The sequence below is a fragment of the Pristiophorus japonicus genome, chromosome 4 (genome assembly GCF_044704955.1).
Source record: "Pristiophorus japonicus isolate sPriJap1 chromosome 4, sPriJap1.hap1, whole genome shotgun sequence".
Taxonomy (NCBI): domain Eukaryota; kingdom Metazoa; phylum Chordata; class Chondrichthyes; family Pristiophoridae; genus Pristiophorus; species Pristiophorus japonicus.
This window is the reverse complement of record NC_091980.1, coordinates 7,359,515-7,380,116: the sequence shown is the minus strand read 5'-3', so window position 1 is coordinate 7,380,116 and position 20,602 is coordinate 7,359,515. Positions and strand designations below refer to the sequence as shown.

General features: G+C 50.4%; 1 protein-coding gene across 1 annotated transcript in view; it reads left to right on the top strand.

The window, feature by feature from the left end:
- Window positions 1–20,602, top strand: part of ndst1b (N-deacetylase/N-sulfotransferase (heparan glucosaminyl) 1b) — a 367,233-nt gene that overhangs the window by 260,801 nt on the left and 85,830 nt on the right. Inside the window, exon 6 of the mRNA XM_070877113.1 lies at window positions 18,069–18,254. Coding sequence (XP_070733214.1) covers window positions 18,069–18,254 — 186 coding nt within the window. The remainder of the gene's footprint in view (window positions 1–18,068; window positions 18,255–20,602) is intronic.

Genomic DNA, 20,602 nt, shown 5'->3' with positions numbered 1-20,602 from the left:
CTTTCAGACACATAAAACATTTATTAATTCCCACCTCAAATATTCCGCAGTCAAAAATCACACAAGCACTCTCATTCAAAGACAGAGATTCACAAAAGTCTCTCTTCACTCAACAAAGCTTATTGTTTAGCCGGCTCTATTTTTGGATCCATACCTCACTTAAGATAGTCACTATCAGCTTTTTTTTCCTTTCCTCACATACTGATTTACTTCCTCTGTTAATTTTACACGGGCTCGAAGAATCGGAACCCAGGCCTTTTCTATTACTTTCTTTTTTTTTACCTCTTCTACCTGGGTCTCTGTCTATAAGACACTCCTCTAGACATGTTATTCTTTCTAAATGAAATGAACCATTGGGTGGAAATGGCCTGTTTCCATCCTTAGTCTATTTTACCCATTTTTTTTTTGGTGGTCAATTGAAGACTGACCACAATTCTGGAGCATAAAATAGGCTGGTGTGCCCTTTGGTGGTGTTTTACTTGCTCCTGCACCCATTCTGCATGAATAAATTTTTTCACAGTTTCTGATCTCACAATCCTTTCAGTCAACCGAGTTCTCTACACCTACTTCTCCTGGCCGTCACGTGGCCTGAAAAGGCTCTTAATTCAGGCTCAGTCTGGGTGTGTGAGATATGTTGACACGAACCAACCGTAGTTGATCAATCAGTCACTGTTTCTTTTCTCAATCAATCCTTGTTTTTTTTTTCCCAAATCACAATTTTCCCTAGTGACTCTTCCCGTTTCTCTAATTGCAATGTCGCACAAAAGTATTGAACACAACAGTATAACAAGGACAACTAGGTCAATCAACATTCACGCGGGTATACAAATCATAGCCTTAGACTCTATCTAAACGAATAGTTAATTCTCAGTCTGCGTTGTACGCTACTACAGACTGAGTCCTTAACTTATCTTAATAAAATTTATGGTCCGATCACACAAGGACCCGGATCCTATCACACAAGGATCCTGTTCCTTCTAAGGCAGTCCTATCACACAAGGAACTTTCCTTTAGGGACTTGTATTATTCTATCAAACAAGGATAATCAATTTATGGTCCTATCACACAAGGATCATCGATCGATAATTCTCTTTTTACCTTTTCCCAATGAAAATCTCCCCGGGCTGTTATTTTCAGGATCAGATCCCGTCTGCCTACAAGAAGGAAATGATTACAAAAATAACTTTAGCTCTTAAATTTCGAGTCTCGTAGATCGCAGTTCCTCCACTGTGGACAACAGATTACATATGCGATTCAACAGTAAAGAGACCTCTTGCGAGCAAAAGGCTCACCTTATTCTGGCCAGTGAAGCCCTTCACTGAAGAGGCACTATGCCTGCATCCGTTTACTCACAGAGTAGAGAGTAAGCGATCTCGGTGGGACCTCCAAGAAGTAACTGTCGAAATCTCGACTCTCAATATAAGACTCTAACAGAATCAGCTCCGATAGATGTTCCTTTAATAAGTTTTACTTGCAGCAAGGAAGAGTCTCACCCAGTCAAAGACTAAGCAAAGACTCCCAATATGGTACAGTTTCACAAGGTATTTATACAGTAAAAAAACAAGTTATGGTTCCATCCTGTGTATTGGTTCTGCCTTTGCAGTCAGCGAAAACAGATAAAGTGTTAATGATTACCACATCCTTGTCTTGACATTTATTTTTAAATGTTTCCTTTGTCAGTGTTTTTGGTGGGCTAGTCAGCAATAACTCGATTAGGGCATGATAATGTGCTATCACCAGCTTTGCATTGTTTTAGGATTGTCCAGTTCCTGGCCAGTTATTTGGGCCCATGATTTCCATAGTGGTTGATTGTGTACTTGGCTTCTTGCATATTATGGATGAGTTCTGTACAAGAGATAATGGCTGGTCATTTGATTATCTCTTACGGGGTGAATTGGTGCTGCATCGTTACAACCTTTATCCAGCCCTTCTAAGGTCTGGTATAGCGACAGACTATTGATAATACAGGGGAGCACAATGGGTGGTACTTATCTCAGCAGGACAGTCTTAATGTTGTCTGGTGGCTATTAATCAGCTATCAGCAGTTTCAGTCAAGGTTAGTATGTTTATGCAAACAGACCGTCTGCTGCAGAAGCCTCTGGCAGGATCAGGACTCCATTTTGTTTTATGGCAAAAAGGCTTGCTTAAGCATCCATAGCAGCACATTGCTATTAAGAACTAGTTGGTTTATTAGCAAAGATTTAACAATCACACTCCACATTATCGGTTCATCCACCAGGCTCACAACCATCTGCCCCATCGTGGATCCCCCGAACCCAACTGGCCGGGGTTTTATTGAGTCTTGTGACCATCACGTGACTGGCTTCAGTCACTCACAATGCAATAGTTCTGCAACTATTTTTGGTAGAACCTATAAATCAAGTGCCCCCTGATTCAAGGGGGACACTAAAACCGGCAAACTTAAACAAATTAGACTTTTGAACAGTAAACTTAAATCAAATTAAAATTTGGTTGCCGGGGGTAACGATGCACTCCAGTCCCTCCGGCGCCCACCTCTCGCGGAAGGCCGCGAGCGTACCGGTGGACACCGCGTGCTCCATCTCCAGGGACACCCTGGCTCGGGTGTAACCGCGGAAGAGAGGCAGGCAGTCGGGCTGAACGACCCCCTCGACCGCCCGCTGCCTGGACCGGCTGATCAACAGCTCTACAACTATTTTTGTTGTAAACATTAAATAAGTGCCCCCTGATTAAAGGGGGAGGGGCACACTCCAAAAGCTTTTCAAGTGCCCCCCTTGATTTTTTTTGAGGGCACCAAAAACACAAATTATACAAGTGCCCCCTGGCTAAAAGAGGAGGTGGGGGGGTCACTAAAACCGGCAAATTAAACAAATTAAATTTAGACATGTGGTTCAAATTAAAATTTGATTGCTCGCAGGTGTATACATTACAGAGATAAAAAAATTGAGCTGCATAAGCAGAAATTAGGGCAGGTGACCTGAAGAGGTCAAAGGGGTAAGTTTTGTGGAGCGTCTTAAAGGAGGGGACCAGTTCCTGACCAGTTCACCGACTAGGGAGGTAACCACACCCACCTTCTTCCCATCTCACACACTCCACCCTCTTGAGCTCCGTTTCCCCTCTCCCCGCTGTCTCCATCAACCCCTCTCCCCTCCAACGAGTGCGACTGGTTCGTGGAGATCTTGGTCCATAGGGGTCCCAATGAGCGAGGCAGCAAAGGCGACGGCGTTGGGGAAGGTTTGACGTGACCGAGCGTGTCCACGGGTGTGCAGAGAGCTATCGGAGGACGAGGAGCGATAATGCCCCGCAGTCACAGTCACTGAGGATGTACACCTGCCACTTTGGGTTGGGATCGCTTCGGTGCTGTCAGCCATCACCTGACTCAACACAGATCGGGGAGTGAAGGGATTGATCCAATAAGTGCTTACACTTGTCTCCTTCCTGTGAAATCTCAGTTAATTGAATCTGTCGGCGACTGGTTCTGTGAGCTGTGTGGAATATTTGTATGACACTGACTGCACCATTAATACTGCACGTGTTCTCTCAGTGCCTCCCCACATTCCTGCGACTAAAGATAGCCGCCTATCTCTGTCCTGCAGCAGTCTGCTGCTGAGAGTGAATGTAGCGTGCTTTAGAATTGCAGGGATTTATATTATTATTGGATTACCCACGCATGCTGTTCGGTAGTAAGCCAGTGGCAGGTGTAATTTATGCATCTGTGAACATGCTCACAGGCTGGTTGGGCTGTTGATGAAGCCCCGAAACCTCCCTCGGGAGCCGGCGCCTCACAACTTGAGCCTCCTCGGGGAAATCCCCTCCTTGCCTTTCAGTTCTGCGCGGAGGGGTTTCCTGTACGGGCTGCTCCTGCACACTCTCCACCTTGCCATCCTCGTCTGCCGTCCGGACACGCCATGGCGCACCATCTTGCCGTCGGGAGGAGGCGGGGGTCCCCGATGGAGGGCACTCTACGCGGGAGTCCTCCCTCTATTTATCGGGGACTTGGCCTGGAGGGTGTTGCACGGAGCAGTCCCGTGCAATAGGTTTTTAAGTCGGTTCACGGACTCCCAGGCCGCCTGCAATTTCCGCGGTCCAGCGGAGTCCGTGTCCCATGATTTTATCGAATGTGTGAGGTTGCAGCCCCTGTTCCAATATTTGAAGGGGCTGCTCCTCAAATTCTGGTTGCACTTCAGCCCCACGCTCCTGCTCTTTGGGCACCCTGTGCGGAGGGGAGCGGGCAGGTCCGAGGGCCTCCTCGAAGGACTGCTCCTGGGCACGGCCAAGGGGGCCATCAGCCGGTCCAGACAGCGGGCGGTCGAGGGGGTCGTTCAGCCCCGACTGCCTGCCTCTCTTCCGCGGTTACATCCGGGCCAGGGTGTCCCTGGAGATGGAGCACGCGGTGTCCACCGGTACGCTCGCGGCCTTCCGCGAGAGGTGGGCGCCGGAGGGACTGGAGTGCATCATCACCCCCGGCAACCAAATTTTAATTTGAACCAGTTGACTGTCCAATTTGTTTTCATCATCACCCAGGCAACCAAAGTTTAATGTCTTTAATTGTGTCAGTTTTAGTGCCCGCCCCCCTTTTAGCCAGGGGGCACTTGTATAATTTGTGTCTTTGGTGCCCTCAAAATAAAAACAAGGGAGCACCTGAAAAGTTTTTGGAATCTGCCCCCCCCGCCCCTTTAATCACGGGGCACTTGATTATAGTGTCTACAAAAATAGTTGCAGAGCTGTTGCGTTGGGAGTGGCTTAGCCAGTCACGTGATGTTCACAAGACTCAATAAAACCCCGGCCAGTTGGGTTCGGGGGATCCACGATGGGGCAGCTGGTTGTGAGTCCGGTGGATGAACCGGTAATGTGTAGTGTGATTGTTAAACCTTTGCTAATAAACCAACTAGTTCTGAATAGCAATGTGTTGCCATGAATTCTTAAGCAAAGAACCCATGAAGCAAATACATTATAGCACGTATCAGACTAGCCCACACTGAGCCTTCGGGAAGATTTGATTCCTTCCCTCTGTCCGCCCCACCCCCACTCCGCGGCACGTTATTTTTTTCCCACTGTTCTCCATTGGCATAAATACGGCAAAACTTTTTAGAAAGATCCGGCAGCTGGTTAACGGGTCTGGTTGGATTCCATTGCGTTGTTGGAAGAGAGCTGCCACCAAGCCAGAGGTGGGAAAATAGCAGGTTATCACACAGCAGGTTATCACACAGCAGGTTATCACACTGCAGTTCCTGCAGGGTCGGTGCCAAATTGCCTCTACTGTGTGCTAAGACGGAGGCCAAGGCAGGAGTCTTTGCCCAGTGACGTGCGATTCCACTGTGGGTTGAGGCTGAATCATCCCTCCCACTGTAACGTGTCTTTTTGTGAAATGGGTGAGGGACATTTGAGTTAAAAACACACAGGCGGGGGTTAAAATTGAGCCTCGTTGTATCTGCTTTAAGGGTGCCTGCGCTCCTCTAATTCTGTCCTCCTGAGCATCCCTGATTATAATCGCTCAACCATCGGTGGCCGTGCCTTCTGTTGCCTGGGCCCCGAGCTCTGGAACTCCCTCCCTAAACCTCTCCGCCTCTCTACCTCTCTTTCCTCCTTCAAGACGCTCCTTAAAACCTACCTCTTTGGTCACCTGCACTAATTTCTACTTATGCAAATCTGTGTCAAATTTTTTATCTCATGACACTCCTGTGAAACGCTTTGGGATGTTTCACTACATTAAAGGCGCTATATAAATTCAGGTTGTTGTTGTTGTCGTGAAACTGGTGCAACAGGGCCAATGTCATCCGCCACAAGGACCCTTGATGACACATTTGACTGGAAATTGGCCAGTTTTTCAGGCTTCCCCGCTGGCCGTCTAAAGCAGGCATTGGGTCCTTTCCATGTGTAAATGAGAGACATGACACCGGTTAGGATTGCAGAAATTAAGGCCTGATGAGCGGGGCAGGCATTGTAAAAACATAAGCAATAGGAGCAGGAGTAGGTCATTCGGCCCCTCGAGCCTGCTCCGCCATTCAATAAGATCATGGCTGATCTGATCATGGACTCAGCTCCACTTCCCCGCCCGCTCCCCATAACCCTTTACTCCCTTATCGCTCAAAAATCTGTCTATCTCCGCCTTAAATTACATTCAATGACCCAGCCTCCCACAGCTCTTTGGGGCAGAGAATTCCACAGATTTACAACCCTCTGAGAAAAGAAATTCCTCCTCATCTCTGTTTTAAATTTGCGACCCCTTATTCTGAGACTATGGCCCCTAGTTTTAGTTTCCCCGATGAGTGGAAACATCCTCTCTGCATCCACCTTGACGAGCCCCCTCATTATCTATAAGTTTCAATTAAATCACCTCTCATTCTTCTGAACTCCAATGTGTAAAGGCCCAACCTCCTCAACCTATCCTCATAAGTCAACACCCTCAATGACTGAGCCTCCACTGACCTCTGGGGCAGAGAATTCCAAAGATTCACCACCCTCTGAGTGAAGAAATTTCTCCTCATCTCTGTCCCAATTGGTCGACCCCTTATCCTGAGACTGTGAGCCCCTGGCTCGAGACGCCCCAGCTTTTGGTCTGCCTCGGCTGCCAATGGCAAGTGTGTTTTTTTTTAAGGCAAGCTTTAACATGAACCTACCTGTGGAGCCAGGAGCAGCGGGAGCTTTTACGCAGCTCCTACAGCTGCCACACTCGCTCCCCCACCACCCTGTCTGGGCAGCTCGGGATGGACAATACACCCCGCAGGCTGTAGCTGGCCTGGGGCTGCGTTCCCACGGGACACTTCCGAGAACGAATGGGTTTTTTTCCAAGAAGGCATCGTAGCCAACGCAGAAGGTTCACTCGGTTGATTCCTGAGATGAAAGGGTTGTCTTATGAAGAAAGGTTGAGCAGTTTGGGCCTATACTCATTGGGGCTTAGAACAATGAGAGGTGATCTTATTGAAACGTATAAGATTCTGAGAGGGCACGACAGGGTAGATGCAGGGAGGATGTTTCCCCTCATGAGAGAATCTAGAACTAGGGGGCATAGTTTTAGATTAAGGGGTTGTCCATTTGAAATGGAGATGGGGAGGAATTTCTTCTCTGAGGGTCGTAAATCTATGGAATTCTCTGCCCTCTAGAGCTGTGGAGGCTGGGTCAGTGAATCGATTTAAAGTGGAGATAAACAGACTCTTGAACGATTAGGGTTATGGGGCGTGTGCGGGGAAGGGGAGTTGAGGCCAAGTTCGGATCAGCCATGATCTTATCAAATGGCGGAGCAGGCTCGAGGAGGCCTCCTGCTCCTATTTCTTATGTTCCTATGTTCCAATCCTGCTTTACCGCAGGAACCCACACAAGGGTCGCCAACTCTGCTTGGATGTATTCCTGGAGGTTTCATCACATGACCTCCCGCTGTGAATCGCCCCTCACCCCCTCTCCCCCTCACATTCCCGCCATTTGACCATCCTGCAGGCCACTGCTTTCCCACGGCCAATTGGAGAGCGAATGGCCTGTTTATTACCCAATTATATTAATCCGACTGTTGGTACAAACAGCCCTCTTTCCTCTGTCCCCAATATTTTTATGACTAATAAATAAAAGTGTTGAAAGAAAATCGAGGGATCAAAACGCAATTTTGTTGCATGCCCCTTGTAAATTTTTCCCAGTTTTTGCTTGGAGCCTTGTCCAGAAGATTTGAGCTTCAATTCCTGGAAACTCCAGGACAATCCAGGATTATTGTGAGCCTTGACCCACAGGCACTTACTGTGCGGTGGGAGCTCAGTAAACAACGCTGAGGAGTAAGAAAGACAGACTTGCATTTATATAGCGCCTTTCACGACCACCGGTCGTCTCAAAGTGCTTTACAGCCAATGAAGTACTTTTGGAGTGCAGTCACTGTTGTAATGTGGGAAACGCGGCAGCCACATTACGCACAGCAAGCTCCCACAAACAGCAATGTGATAATGACCCAGATAATCTGTTTTTTGTTCTGTTGATTGAGAGATAGATATTGGCCCCAGGACACCAGGGAAATAGTGGCCATGGGATCTTTTACGTCCACCTGAGAGAGCAGACGGGGCCTTGGCTTAATGTCTCATCCGAAAGACGGCACCTCTGATAGTGCAGCACTCCCTCAGTACTGCCCCTCCGACAGTGTGGTGCTCCCTCAGTACTGTCCCTCTGACAGTGCAGCACTCACACAGTACTGCCCCTCTGATAGTGCAGTGCTCCCTCAGTACTGTCCCTCTGACAGTGCGACGCTCCCTCAGTACTGTCCCTCTGACAGTGCAGCGCTCCCTCAGTACTGTCCCTCTGACAGTGCAGCGCTCCCTCAGTACTGCCCCTCTGATAGTGCAGTGCTCCCTCAGTACTGCCCCTCCGACAGTGCGGCGCTCCCTCAGTACTGCCCCTCCGACAGTGCGGTGCTCCCTCAACACTGCACTGGGAGTGTCAGCCTGAATTTATGTGCTCAAGTCTCTGGAGTGGGACTTGAACCCACAACCTTTTGACAGAGGCACGAGTGCTATCCACTGAGCCACGGCTGACGCTGTAGGAGTTAGAAACATAGAAACATAGAAAATAGGTGCAGGAGTAGGCCATTCGGCCCTTCGAGCCTGCACCGCCATTCAATGAGTTCATGGCTGAACATGCAACTTCAGTACCCCATTCCTGCTTTCTCGCCATACCCCTTGATCCCCCTAGTAGTAAGGACTACATCTAACTCCTTTTTGAATATATTTAGTGAATTGGCCTCAACAACTTTCTGTGGTAGAGATTTCCACAGGTTCACCACTCTCTGGGTGAAGAAGTTTCGCCTCATCTCGGTCCTAAATGGCTTACCCCTTATCCTTAGACTGTGACCCCTGGTTCTGAACTTCCCCAACATTGGGAACATTCTTCCTGCATCTAACCTGTCTAAACCCGTCAGAATTTTAAACGTTTCTATGAGATGCCCTCTCATTCTTCTGAACTCCGGTGAATACAAGCCCAGTTGATCCAGTCTTTCTTGATATGTCAGTCCCGCCATCCCGGGAATCAGTCTGGTGAACCTTCGCTGCACTCGCTCAATAGCAAGAATGTCCTTCCTCAAGTTAGGAGACCAAAACTGTACACAATACTCCAGGTGTGGCCTCACCAAGGCCCTGTACAACTGTAGTAACACCTCCATGCCCCTGTACTTAAATCCCCTCATTATGAAGGCCAACATGCCATTCACCAAGGTCCAGGTCGCTGATTGGAGCGTGGGCAGGTACAGCAGGAGCAGCGAGGTCGGGGTGAAGGAGCGGCAAGAGTTCGTAGAGGGACGTGATCGGGGCCCAGGAGAGGCAAGGGCCCAGGGGCAGCACGGGCCCAGCCCACACTGCGATATGTGTGTGCACCAGGTCCGTGCAGCAGAGCTGGTCTCTAGTTGTCTTGGGTAACTCTTTGTCACTGGGCCAAGACCTAGCTCTGTCATGCCCGTGTAGTGGCTGGTGTGCAACAGTCACCACAAGTTTAAAAACAATCCACGCACAGGCATCTTCCACCCTTCAACATATGGTTCGGGATCTGGAATATTCGGTCCTTCATTGAAACACCTGTGAACTCATCCTTTTTGGCGTGGAAGCAACGACATAGGTAAAAAAAGGGATGAGGTCCTATGAGACGAATTTAAGGAGCTAGGAGCTAAATTAAAAAGTAGGACCTCAAAAGTAGTAATCTCGGGATTGCTACCAGTGCCACGTGCTAGTCAGAGTTGGAATCGCAGGATAGCACAGATGAATACGTGGCTTGAGCAGTGGTGCAGCAGGGAGGGATTCAAATTCGTGGGGCATTGGAACAGGTTCTAGGGGAGGTGGGACTAGTACAAACTGGACGGTCTCCACTTGGGCAGGACCGGAACCAATGTCCTAGGGGGAGTGTTTGCTAGTGCTGTTGGGGAGGAGTTAAACTAATATGGCAGGGGGATGGGAACCAATACGGGGAGACAGAGGGAAACAAAAAGGAGACAAAAGCAAAAGACAGAAAGGAGGTGAGTAAAAGTTGAGGGCAGAGAAACCCAAGGCAAAAAACAAAAAGGGCCACTGAATATAAAGGGGCTGCAGGAGGGGTCAAAACTAAAAATCATAGTTTAAAAACTAGTATTAAAACACTCTACCTAAACGCACGCAGCATTCGAAATAAAGTAAATGAGTTGACGGCACAAATCATTACAAATGGGTATGATTTGGTGGCCATTACAGAAACATGGTTGCAAGGTGGCCAAGACTGGGAATTAAACATACAGGGGTATCTGACGATTCAGAAAGATAGACAAGAAGGGAAAGGAGGTGGGGTAGCTATGTTAATAAAAGATGATATCAGGGCAGTTGTGAGGGATGATATTGGCTCCAATGAACAAAATGTTGAATCATTGTGGGTGGAGATTAGAGACAGTAAGGGGAAAAAGTCACTGGTCGGTGTAGTTTATAGGCCCCCAAATAATAACTTCACGGTGGGGCGGGCAATAATCAAGGGAATAATGGAGGCATGTGAAAAAGGAACGGCAGTAGTCATGGGGGATTTTAACCTACATATCGATTGGTCACCTCAAATCGCACGGGGTAGCCTGGAGGAGGAATTCATAGAATGCATACGGGATTGTTTCTTAGAACAGTATGTTACAGAACCTACAAGGGAGCAAGCCATCTTAGATCTGGTCCTTTGTAATGAGACAGGAAAAATAAACAATCTCCTCGTAAAAGATCCTCTCGGAATGAGTGATCACAATATGGTTGAATTTGTAATACAGATTGAGGATGAGGAAGTTGTGTCAGAAACGAGCGTACTATGCTTAAACAAAGGGGACTACAGTGGGATGAGGGCAGAGTTGGCTAAAGTAGACTGGAATCAAGGACTAAACGGTGGCACAATTGAGGAACAGTGGAGGACTTTTAAGGAGCTCTTTCATAGTGCGCAACAAAAATATATTCCAGTGAAAAAGAAGGGCAGCAAGAGAAGGGATAACCAGCCGTGGATAACCAAGGATATAAAGGAAAGTATCAAATCAAAGACCAATGCGTATAAGGTGGCCAAGGTTAATGGGAAACTAGAGGATTGGGAAAATTTTAAACAACAGCAAAGAATGACTAAAAAAGCAATAAAGAAAGGGAAGATAGATTACGAAGGTAAACTTGCGCAAAACATAAAAACAGATAGTAAAAGCTTTTAGAGATATATAAAACGGAAAAGAGTGACTAAAGTAAATGTTGGTCCCTTAGAAGATGAGAAGGGGGATTTAATAATGGGAAATGTGGAAATGGCTGAGACCTTAAACAATTATTTTGCTTCCGTCTTCACAGTGGAAGACACAAAAACCATGCCAAAATTTGCAGGCCACAGGAATGTGGGAAGGGAGGACCTGGAGACAATCACTATCACGAGGGGGGTAGTGCTGGACAGGCTAATGGGACTGAAGGTAGACCTGTCCTCTGGTCCTGATGAAATGCATCCCAGGGTATTAAAAGAGATGGCGGAAGTTATAGCAGATGCATACGTTATAGTCTACCAAAATTCTCTGGACTCTGGGGAGGTACCAGTGGATTGGAGAGCAGCTAATGTAACGCCTCTGTTTAAAAAAGGGGGCAGGCAAAAGGCAGGTAACTATAGGCCGGTTAGTTTAACATCTGTAGTGGGGAAAATGCTTGAAACTATCATTAAGGAAGAAATAGCGGGACATCGAGATAGCAATCGTGCAATCAAGCAGACGCAGCATGGATTCATGAAAGGGAAATCATGTTGAACTAATTTACTGGAATTCTTTGAGGATATAATGAGCATGGTGGATAGAGGTGTACCGATGGATGTGGTGTATTTAGATTTCCAAAAGGCATTCGATAAGGTGCCACACAAAAGGTTACTGCAGAAGATAAAGGCACGCGGAGTCAGAGGAAATGTATCAGCATGGATCGAGAATTGGCTGGCCAACAGAAAGCAGAGAGTCGGGATAAATGGGTCCTTTTCCGGTTGGAAATCAGTGGTTAGTGGTGTGCCACAGGGATCAGTGCTGGGACCACAACTGTTTACAATATACATAGATGACCTGGAAGAGGGGACAGAGTGTAGTGCAACAAAATTTGCAGATGACACTAAAATTAGTAGGAAAGCGGGTTGTGTAGAGGACTCAGAGAGGCTGCAAAGAGATTTGGATAGGTTAAGCGAATGGGCTAAGGTTTGGCAGATGGAATACAACGTCGGAAAGTGTGAGGTCATCCACCTTGGGAAAAAAAACAGTAAAAGGGAATATTATTTGAATGGGGAGAAATTACAACATGCTGTGGTGCAGAGGGACCTGGGGGTCCTTGTGCATGAATCCCAAAAGGTTAGTTTGCAGGTGCAGCAGGTAATCAGGAAGGCGAATGGAATGTTGGCCTTCATTGCGAGAGGGATGGAGTACAAAAGCAGGGAGGTCCTGCTGCAACTGTACAGGGTATTGGTGAGGCCGCACCTGGAGTACTGCGTGCAGTTTTGGTTACCTTACTTAAGGAAGGATATACTAGCTTTGGAGGGGGTACAGAGACGATTCACTAGGCTGATTCCGGAGATGAGGCGGTTACCTTATGATGATAGATTGAGTAGACTGGGTCTTTACTCCTTGGAGTTCAGAAGGATGAGGGGTGATCTTATAGAAACATTTAAAATCATGAAAGGGATAGACAAGATAGAGGCAGAGAGGTTGTTTCCACTGGTCGGGGAGACTAGAACTAGGGGGCACAGCCTCAAAATACGGGGAGCCAATTTAAAACCGAGTTGAGAAGGAATTTCTTCTCCCAGAGAGTTGTGAATCTGTGGAATTCTCTGCCCAAGGAAGCAGTTGAGGCTAGCTCATTGAATGTATTCAAGTCACAGATAGATAGATTTTTAACCAATAAGGGAATTAAGGGTTATGGGGAACGGGCGGGTAAGTGGAGCTGAGTCCACGGCCAGATCAGCCATGATCTTGTTGAATGGCGGAGCAGGCTCGAGGGGTTAGATGGCCTACTCCTGTTCCTAATTCTTATGTTCTTATTTTTTATCCTCGATACGAGGGACCGCCTATAATGATGAGGAGCACTGTCCACTGGGGGTCAGCAAACAGCGATGAGGAGCAGGATAAGATTATGAGGGGGCTTGACAAGGTGGATGCAGAGAGGATGTTTCCACTGATGGGGGAGACTAGAACTAGGGGGCATGATCTTAGAATAAGGGGCCGCCCATTTAAAACTGAGATGAGGAGGAATTTCTTCTCTCTGAAATTGTGGAATTCGCTGCCTCAGAGAGCTGTGGAAGCTGGGACATTGAATAAATTTAAGATAGAGATAGACAGTTTCTTAACCGATAAGGGATTAAGGAGTGATGGGGAGCGGGCGGGGAAGTGGAGCTGAGTCCATGATCGGATCAGCCATGATTGTATTAAATGGCGGAGCAGGCTCGAGGGGCCGTATGGCCGACTCCTATTTCTTATGTCCTTAGTCGGAGCATCAGGCCGACTATAATGATCCAACTGGGGCCATGCTTGTGAAAGCTGACTCTCAGAACAGACTGACAGAGGAGTCTTTTTAGTCTGCACATGTGGAGTGCGTTTTGTGGAAGTCTAGCCAGCATGTGCTGATAATGTCATTAAGAGTAGTTTGCTGTGATGCAAGGAGTGAACCACACTGAAATCACAGGACCGTGTCCAGCTCCTGCTGAGTGCTGTACCCTCCGCGGATAAGCTTCTCTTCACAGTTCTGCTGCCATTTCTGCTGTAGACCTCCCACTGTCCCTCACCTGATAACTTGCAGGAGTCCAGCCGCTGCCTCTGATGATAAAGGAACCGTTTATTTTGAGATGTGATTCCCTCATTACTTTTGATTAATTTTTCCTGCTTCACTAGATTCTCCGGAGTCTTTGCAGTGAAGAGCCCTAACAGCGCACGCAGTAGATTCATTTGTGGCGCCGTTTCATTTTCTTGCACTGAACTGTTGGGGGAACGGTGCCAGAGTGGCTCCGTTGTTGGACTAGTAATCCTGGATTAATGATCGGCAGGCGTGAGTTCAAATCCCACTACGGCAGCGGGGGAATCTAAATCCCGTTGGATAAGAACATAAGATCGTCCATCATCATAGGCAGTCCCTCGGAATCGAGGAAGACTTGCTTCCACTCTAAAAGTGAATTCTCGGGTGGCTGAACAGTCCAATACGAGAGCCACAGTCTCTGTCACAGGTGGGACAGACAGTGGTTGAAGGAAAGGGAGGGTGGGACTGGTTTGCCGCAAGCTCCTTCCGCTGCCTGCGCTTGTTTTCTGCATGCTCTCGGCGATGAGACTCGAGGTGCTCAGCGCCCTCCCGGATGCTCTTCCTCCACTTAGAGCGGTCTTTGGCCAGGGACTCCCAGGTGTCAGTGGGGCTGTTGTACTTTATCAGGGAGGTTTTGAGGGTGTCCTTGTAACGTTTCCTCTGCCCACCTGGTGCTCGCTTGCCGTGAAGGAGTTCCGAGTAGAGCGCTTGGTTTGGGAGTCTTGAGTCAGGCATGGGGACGATGTGGCCCGCCCAATGGAGCTGGTCGAGTGTGGTCAGTGCTTTGATGCTGGGGTCGTTGGCCTGAGCGAGAACACTGACGTTGGTGCATTTGGCCCCTCGAGCCTGCTCCGTCATTCGATAAGATCATGGCTGATCTGATCTTGGGCTCAGCTCCACTTCCCCGCCCGCTCCCCATAACCCTTGACTCCCTTATTGTTCAAAAATCTGTCTATCTCCACCTTAAATATATTCAAAGACCCAGCCTCCACAGCTCTCTGGGGCAGAGAATTCCACAGATTTACAACCCTCTGAGAGAAGAAATTCCTCCTCATCTCAGATTTAAATGGGCGACCCCTTATTCTGAAACTACGCCCCCGAGTTCTAGATTCCCCCACGAGGAGAAACACCCTCTCTGTATCTACCCTGTCAAGTACCCTCAGAATCTTATGCGTTTCAATAAGATCACCTCTCATTCTTCTAAACTCTCATGAGTATCAGCCCAAACTGCTCAACCTTTCTTCATAAGACAACCCCTTCATATTGGAACAAATGTGGAACAAAAAGCTAGTGTCATTAACGGTGACCTTGAAACTTCCTGATGGTCGTAAAAACCCGTCTGGTTCACTAATGTCCCTTTAGGGAAGGAAATCTGCCGTCCTTACCCAGTCTGGGCCTATATGTGACTCCAGACCCGCAGCAATGTGCTTGACTCTTAACTGCCCTCTGAAATGGCCCAGCGGGACACTAAGTTGTACAAAACTGCTACAAGAAACAATAATAAGAACCACAGTGTGGGGGCACCTTCACCACACGGACTGCAGCGGTTCAGGAAGGCGGCTCACCACCACCTTTCTCGAGGGGCAATTAGGGATGGGCAATAAATGCCGGCCTTGCCAGAGACGCCAACATCCCAGGAATAAATTTTTTAAAACCACAGCAGTTAGAAACATAGAAATTTACAGCGCAGAAGGAGGCCATTCCGGCCCATCGTGTCCACGCCGGCCGACAAAGAGCCGCACGGCCCTCGGTCAGCAGCCCTGAAGGTTACATATAAACCGATGAACAATGACGGAAAGGCAAAGAGCACCCAGCCCAACCAGTCCGCCTCACACAACTGCGACACTCCTTACACTGAAACATTCTACACTCCACCCCACCCGGAGCCATGTGATCTCCTGGGAGAGGCAAAAACCAGATAAACACCCAGGCCCATTTAGGGAGAAAGAAATCTGGGAAAATTCCTCTCCGACCCATCCAGGCGATCGACACTAGTGCAGGAGATCACCCTGGCCGTATTCTATTCCCTGCAGTACTTACCATTATATCTGCTCCGTCCAACGAAAGGTCTAATCCCAATTACCAGCTCTAGGTCCATAAACCTGCAGGTTACTGCACTTTAAGTGACCATCCAACCATCTCTTAAAAGTGGTGAGGGTTTCTGCATCCACCACTCTTCCAGGCAGCGAGTTCCAGATCCCCACAACCCTCTGCGTAAAGAAGCCCCCCCCCCTCAAATCCCCTCTAAACCTTCCACCAACCACCTTAAAACTATGCCCCCTCGTTATAGACCCCTCCACCAATGGAAATAGACCCTTACTATCCACTATGTCCAGGCCCCTCAATACTTTGTACACCTCGATGAGGTCTCCTCTCAACCTCCTCTGTTCCAATGAGAACAAACCCAGCCTATCCCTATCCAATCTGTCCTCATAACTAAAATTCTCCATTCCAGGCAGCACCCTAGTAAATCTCCTCTGCACCCTCTCTCGTGCAATCACGTCCTTCCTATAATACGGCGACCAGAACTGCACGCAGTACTCCAGCTGCGGCCTAACCAAAGTACGATACAATTTAAGCATAACCTCCCTGCTCTTATATTCTATGCCTCGGCCAATAAAGGCAAGCATTCTGTATGTCTTCTTAACCACCTTATCCACCTGGCCTACTACTTTCAGGGATCTGTGGACAAGCTCTCCAATGTCCCTCTGTTCATCTACACTATTAAATGGCCTGCCGCCTAATGTATATACCCTTTCCTTATTAGCCCTCCCAAAGTGGTCTGCCTATAGCAGGTACTTCGTGAATAGCCTTTCATTGGAATATTTTTCTAATGTAAGATAAATCAGTTAGTGTTCTAGCGAGGGGCTTGATGCATGAACTGAACGTATAACATAGCTCTGTTTCTGGACTGGAGAATTTTAGCTATGAGGAAAGATTGGATAGGCGAGGATTGTTTTCTTTGGAACAGAGTAGGCTGAGGGGAGACCTTATTGAGGTGCATAACATTATGAGAGGCCTGGATAGAGTGGATAGGAAGGACCTATTTCCCTTGGCAGAGAGGTCAACCACCAAAGGGGGCACAGATTTACAGTAATTGGGGGGAGGTTTAGAGGGGATTTGAGGGGAAATGTTTTCACCCAGAGGGTGGTGGGGGTCTGGAACTCACGGCCTGAAAGGGTGATCGAGGCAGAAACTCTCAGCACATTTAAAAGGTACCTGGACGTGCACCTGAAGTGCGGTAACCTACAGGGCTACGGGCCCAGAGCTGGAAAGTGGGATTAGGCTGGGTAGCTCTTGGTCGGCCGCCATGGACACAATGGGCCGAATGGCCTCCTTCCGTGCTGTAAAGGTCTATGATTTTATGATGCACTGTGACAATACAGTAAACCACCCGGCTAACACTTAGCAGAGAAAGAAAGCAGAAAGACTTGAATTTATATATCACTTTTCACAACCACTGGACGTCTCAAAGTGCTTTACAGCCAATTAAGTACTTTTTGAAATAATGTCATGGGATCTTTTATGTCCATCTGAGAGAGCAGATAGGTCGTCGGTTTAATGTCTCATCTGAGAGTGCAGCACTCCCTCAGTATTGCCTCTCCGAGAGTGCAGTGCTCCCTCAGTACTGCCCCTCCGAGAGTGCGGCGCTCCCTCACTACTGTCCCTCCGACAGTGCAGCACTCCCTCAGTACTGTACCTCCGACAGTGCAGCGCTCCCTCAGTACTGCGCTTCTGACAATGCAGTGCTCCCTCAGTACTGCCCCTCCGAGAGTGCAGCACTCTCTCACTACTGTCCCTCCAACAGTGCTGCACTCCCTCAGTACTGCGCCTCCGACAATGCAGCGCTCCCTCAGTACTGCCCCTCCGACAATGCAGTACTCCCTCAGTACTGCCCCTCCGACAATGCAGTACTCCCTCAGTACTGCCCCTCCGACAATGCAGCGCTCCCTTAGTACTGCCCCTCTGACAATGCAGTGCTCCCTCAGTACTGCCCCTCCGAGAGTGCAGCGCTCCCTCAGTACTGCCCCTCCGACAATGCAGGACTCCCTCAGTACTGCCCCTCCGACAGTGCAGCGCTCCCTCAGTACTGCCCCTCCGACAATGCAGCGCTCCCTCAGTACTGCCCCTCCGACAGTGCAGCACTCCCTCGGCATTGCACTGGGAGTGCCAGCCTAGATCTTGTGCTCAAGTTTCTGGAGTGGGACTCGAACCCACAACTTATGAATCAGCGGCAAGGGTGCTACCCACTGAGTCACAGCTGGCACGAAGGGCGGGAGAAAAATTGACTTGTAATCTCGGTTTCATTCGGATGGCCAATCACTCACCAAGGATTGTGTTTCTCTCGCGCAGGAGCATGGAATGCCGATAGACATGGGCTACGCTGTGGCACCTCACCATTCTGGCGTGTACCCGGTTCACATCCAGCTGTACGAAGCGTGGAAGCAAGTCTGGGGGATGAAAGTCACGAGCACGGAGGAGTATCCTCACTTGAGGCCAGCACGATTCCGACGCGGGTTCAAGCACAACGGCATCATGGTAAGAGGCGGCTGATGCAGGGAGGATGTTTCCACTGATAGGGGAGACTAGAACTAGGGGACAGGCTCGAAGGGCCGTCTGGCCGACTCCTGCTCCTATTTCTTATGTTCTTATCATCGCCACACAGGCAGTGACGGAAATGTTTCCACGGCATGTTCCATCTCTCCAGTCGTGCGCTGTTACAGGAACGTTTGTATCTGGACATTCCAGCCTCGATGTTAACTAACCCCGCACCCCCCGCACACCCCCCCCACTCTCTTCCCCCCCCACTCTCTTCCCCCCCCCCACTCTCTTCCCCCCCCACCTCTTCCCCCCCACTCTCTTCCCCCCACTCTCTTTTCCCCCCCACTCTCTTCCCCCCCACTCTCTTCCCCCCCACTCTCTTCCCCCCACTCTCTTTCCCCCCCACTCTCTTCCCCCCCCACTCTCTTCCCCCCCCCACTCTCTTCCCCCCCCCACTCTCTTCCCCCCCACTCTCTTCCCCCCCACTCTCTTCCCCCACCACTCTCTTCCCCCACCACTCTCTTCCCCCACCACTCTCTTCCCCCCCCCACTCTCTTCCCCCCCCACTCTCTTCCCCCCCCCACTCTCTTCCCCCCCACTCTCTTCCCCCCCACTCTCTTCCCCCCACTCTCTTCCCCCCCCACTCTCTTCCCCCCCACTCTCTTCCCCCCCACTCTCTTCCCCCCCACTCTCTTCCCCCCCACTCTCTTCCCCCCCACTCTCTTCCCCCCCACTCTCTTCCCCCCCACTCTCTTCCCCCCCCCCACTCTCTTTCGCCCCCCACTCTCTTCCCCCCCACTCTCTTCCCCCCCACTCTCTTCCCCCCCACTCTCTTCCCCCCCACTCTCTTCCCCCCCCCACTCTCTTCCCCCCCACTCTCTTCCCCCCCCACTCTCTTCCCCCCCCCACTCTCTTCCCCCCCACTCTCTTCCCCCCCCACTCTCTTCCCCCCCCACTCTCTTCCCCCACCACTCTCTTCCCCCACCACTCTCTTCCCCCACCACTCTCTTCCCCCACCACTCTCTTCCCCCACCACTCTCTTCCCCCCCCCACTCTCTTCCCCCCCCCACTCTCTTCCCCCCCCCACTCTCTTCCCCCCCCCCACTCTCTTCCCCCCCACTCCTTCCCCCCCACTCTCTTCCCCCCCCACTCTCTTCCCCCCCACTCTCTTCCCCCCACTCTCTTTCCCCCCCACTCTCTTCCCCCCCCACTCTCTTTCGCCCCCCACTCTCTTCGCCCCCCACTCTCTTTCGCCCCCCACTCTCTTTCGCCCCCCCACTCTCTTCCGCCCCCCACTCTCTTCCCCCCCCACTCTCTTCCCCCCCCACTCTCTCCCCCCCACTCTCTTCCCCCCCCACTCTCTTCCCCCCCCACTCCCTTCCCCCCCCACTCTCTTCCCCCCCCACTCTCTTCCCCCCCCACTCTCTTCCCCACTCTCTTCCCCCCCCACTCTCTTCCCCCCCCACTCTCTTCCCCCCCCACTCTCTCCCCCCCACTCTCTTCCCCCCCACTCTCTTTCCCCCCCACTCTCTTCCCCCCCCACTCTCTTCCCCCCCCACTCTCTTCCCCCCCACTCTCTTCCCCCCCACTCTCTTCCCCCCCCACTCTCTTCCCCCCCACTCTCTTCCCCCCCCACTCTCTTCCCCCCCCCACTCTCTTCCCCCCCACTTCTTTCCCCCCCACTCTTTTCCCCCCCACTCTCTTTCCCCCCCACTCTTTTCCCCCCCACTCTTTCCCCCCACCTCTTTCCCCCCACTCTTTCCCCCCCCACTCTCTTCCCCCCCACTCTCTCCCCCCCACTCTCTTCCCCCCCACTCTCTTCCCCCCCACTCTCTTCCCCCCCACTCTCTCCCCCCCACTCTCTCCCCCCCACTCTCTCCCCCCCCACTCTCTCCCCCCCCACTCTCTCCCCCCCCTCTCCTTCCCCCCACTCTCTTCCCTCCCCCACTCTCTTCCTCCCCCACTCTCTTCCTCCCCCACTCTCTTCCTCCCCCACTCTCTTCCCCCCCCACTCTCTTCCCCCCCCACTCTCTTCCCCCCCCACTCTCTTCCCCCCCCACTCTCTTCCCCCCCCACTCTCTTCCCCCCCCACTCTCTTCCCCCCCCACTCTCTTCCCCCCCCACTCTCTTTCCCCCCCACTCTCTTTCCCCCCCACTCTCTTTCCCCCCCCACTCTCTTTCCCCCCCCACTCTCTTTCCCCCCCCACTCTCTTTCCCCCCCACTCTCTTTCCCCCCCACTCTCTTTCCCCCCCACTCTCTTTCCCCCCCACTCTCTTTCCCCCCCCACTCTCTTTCCCCCCCACTCTCTTTCCCCCCCACTCTCTTTCCCCCCCCACTCTCTTTC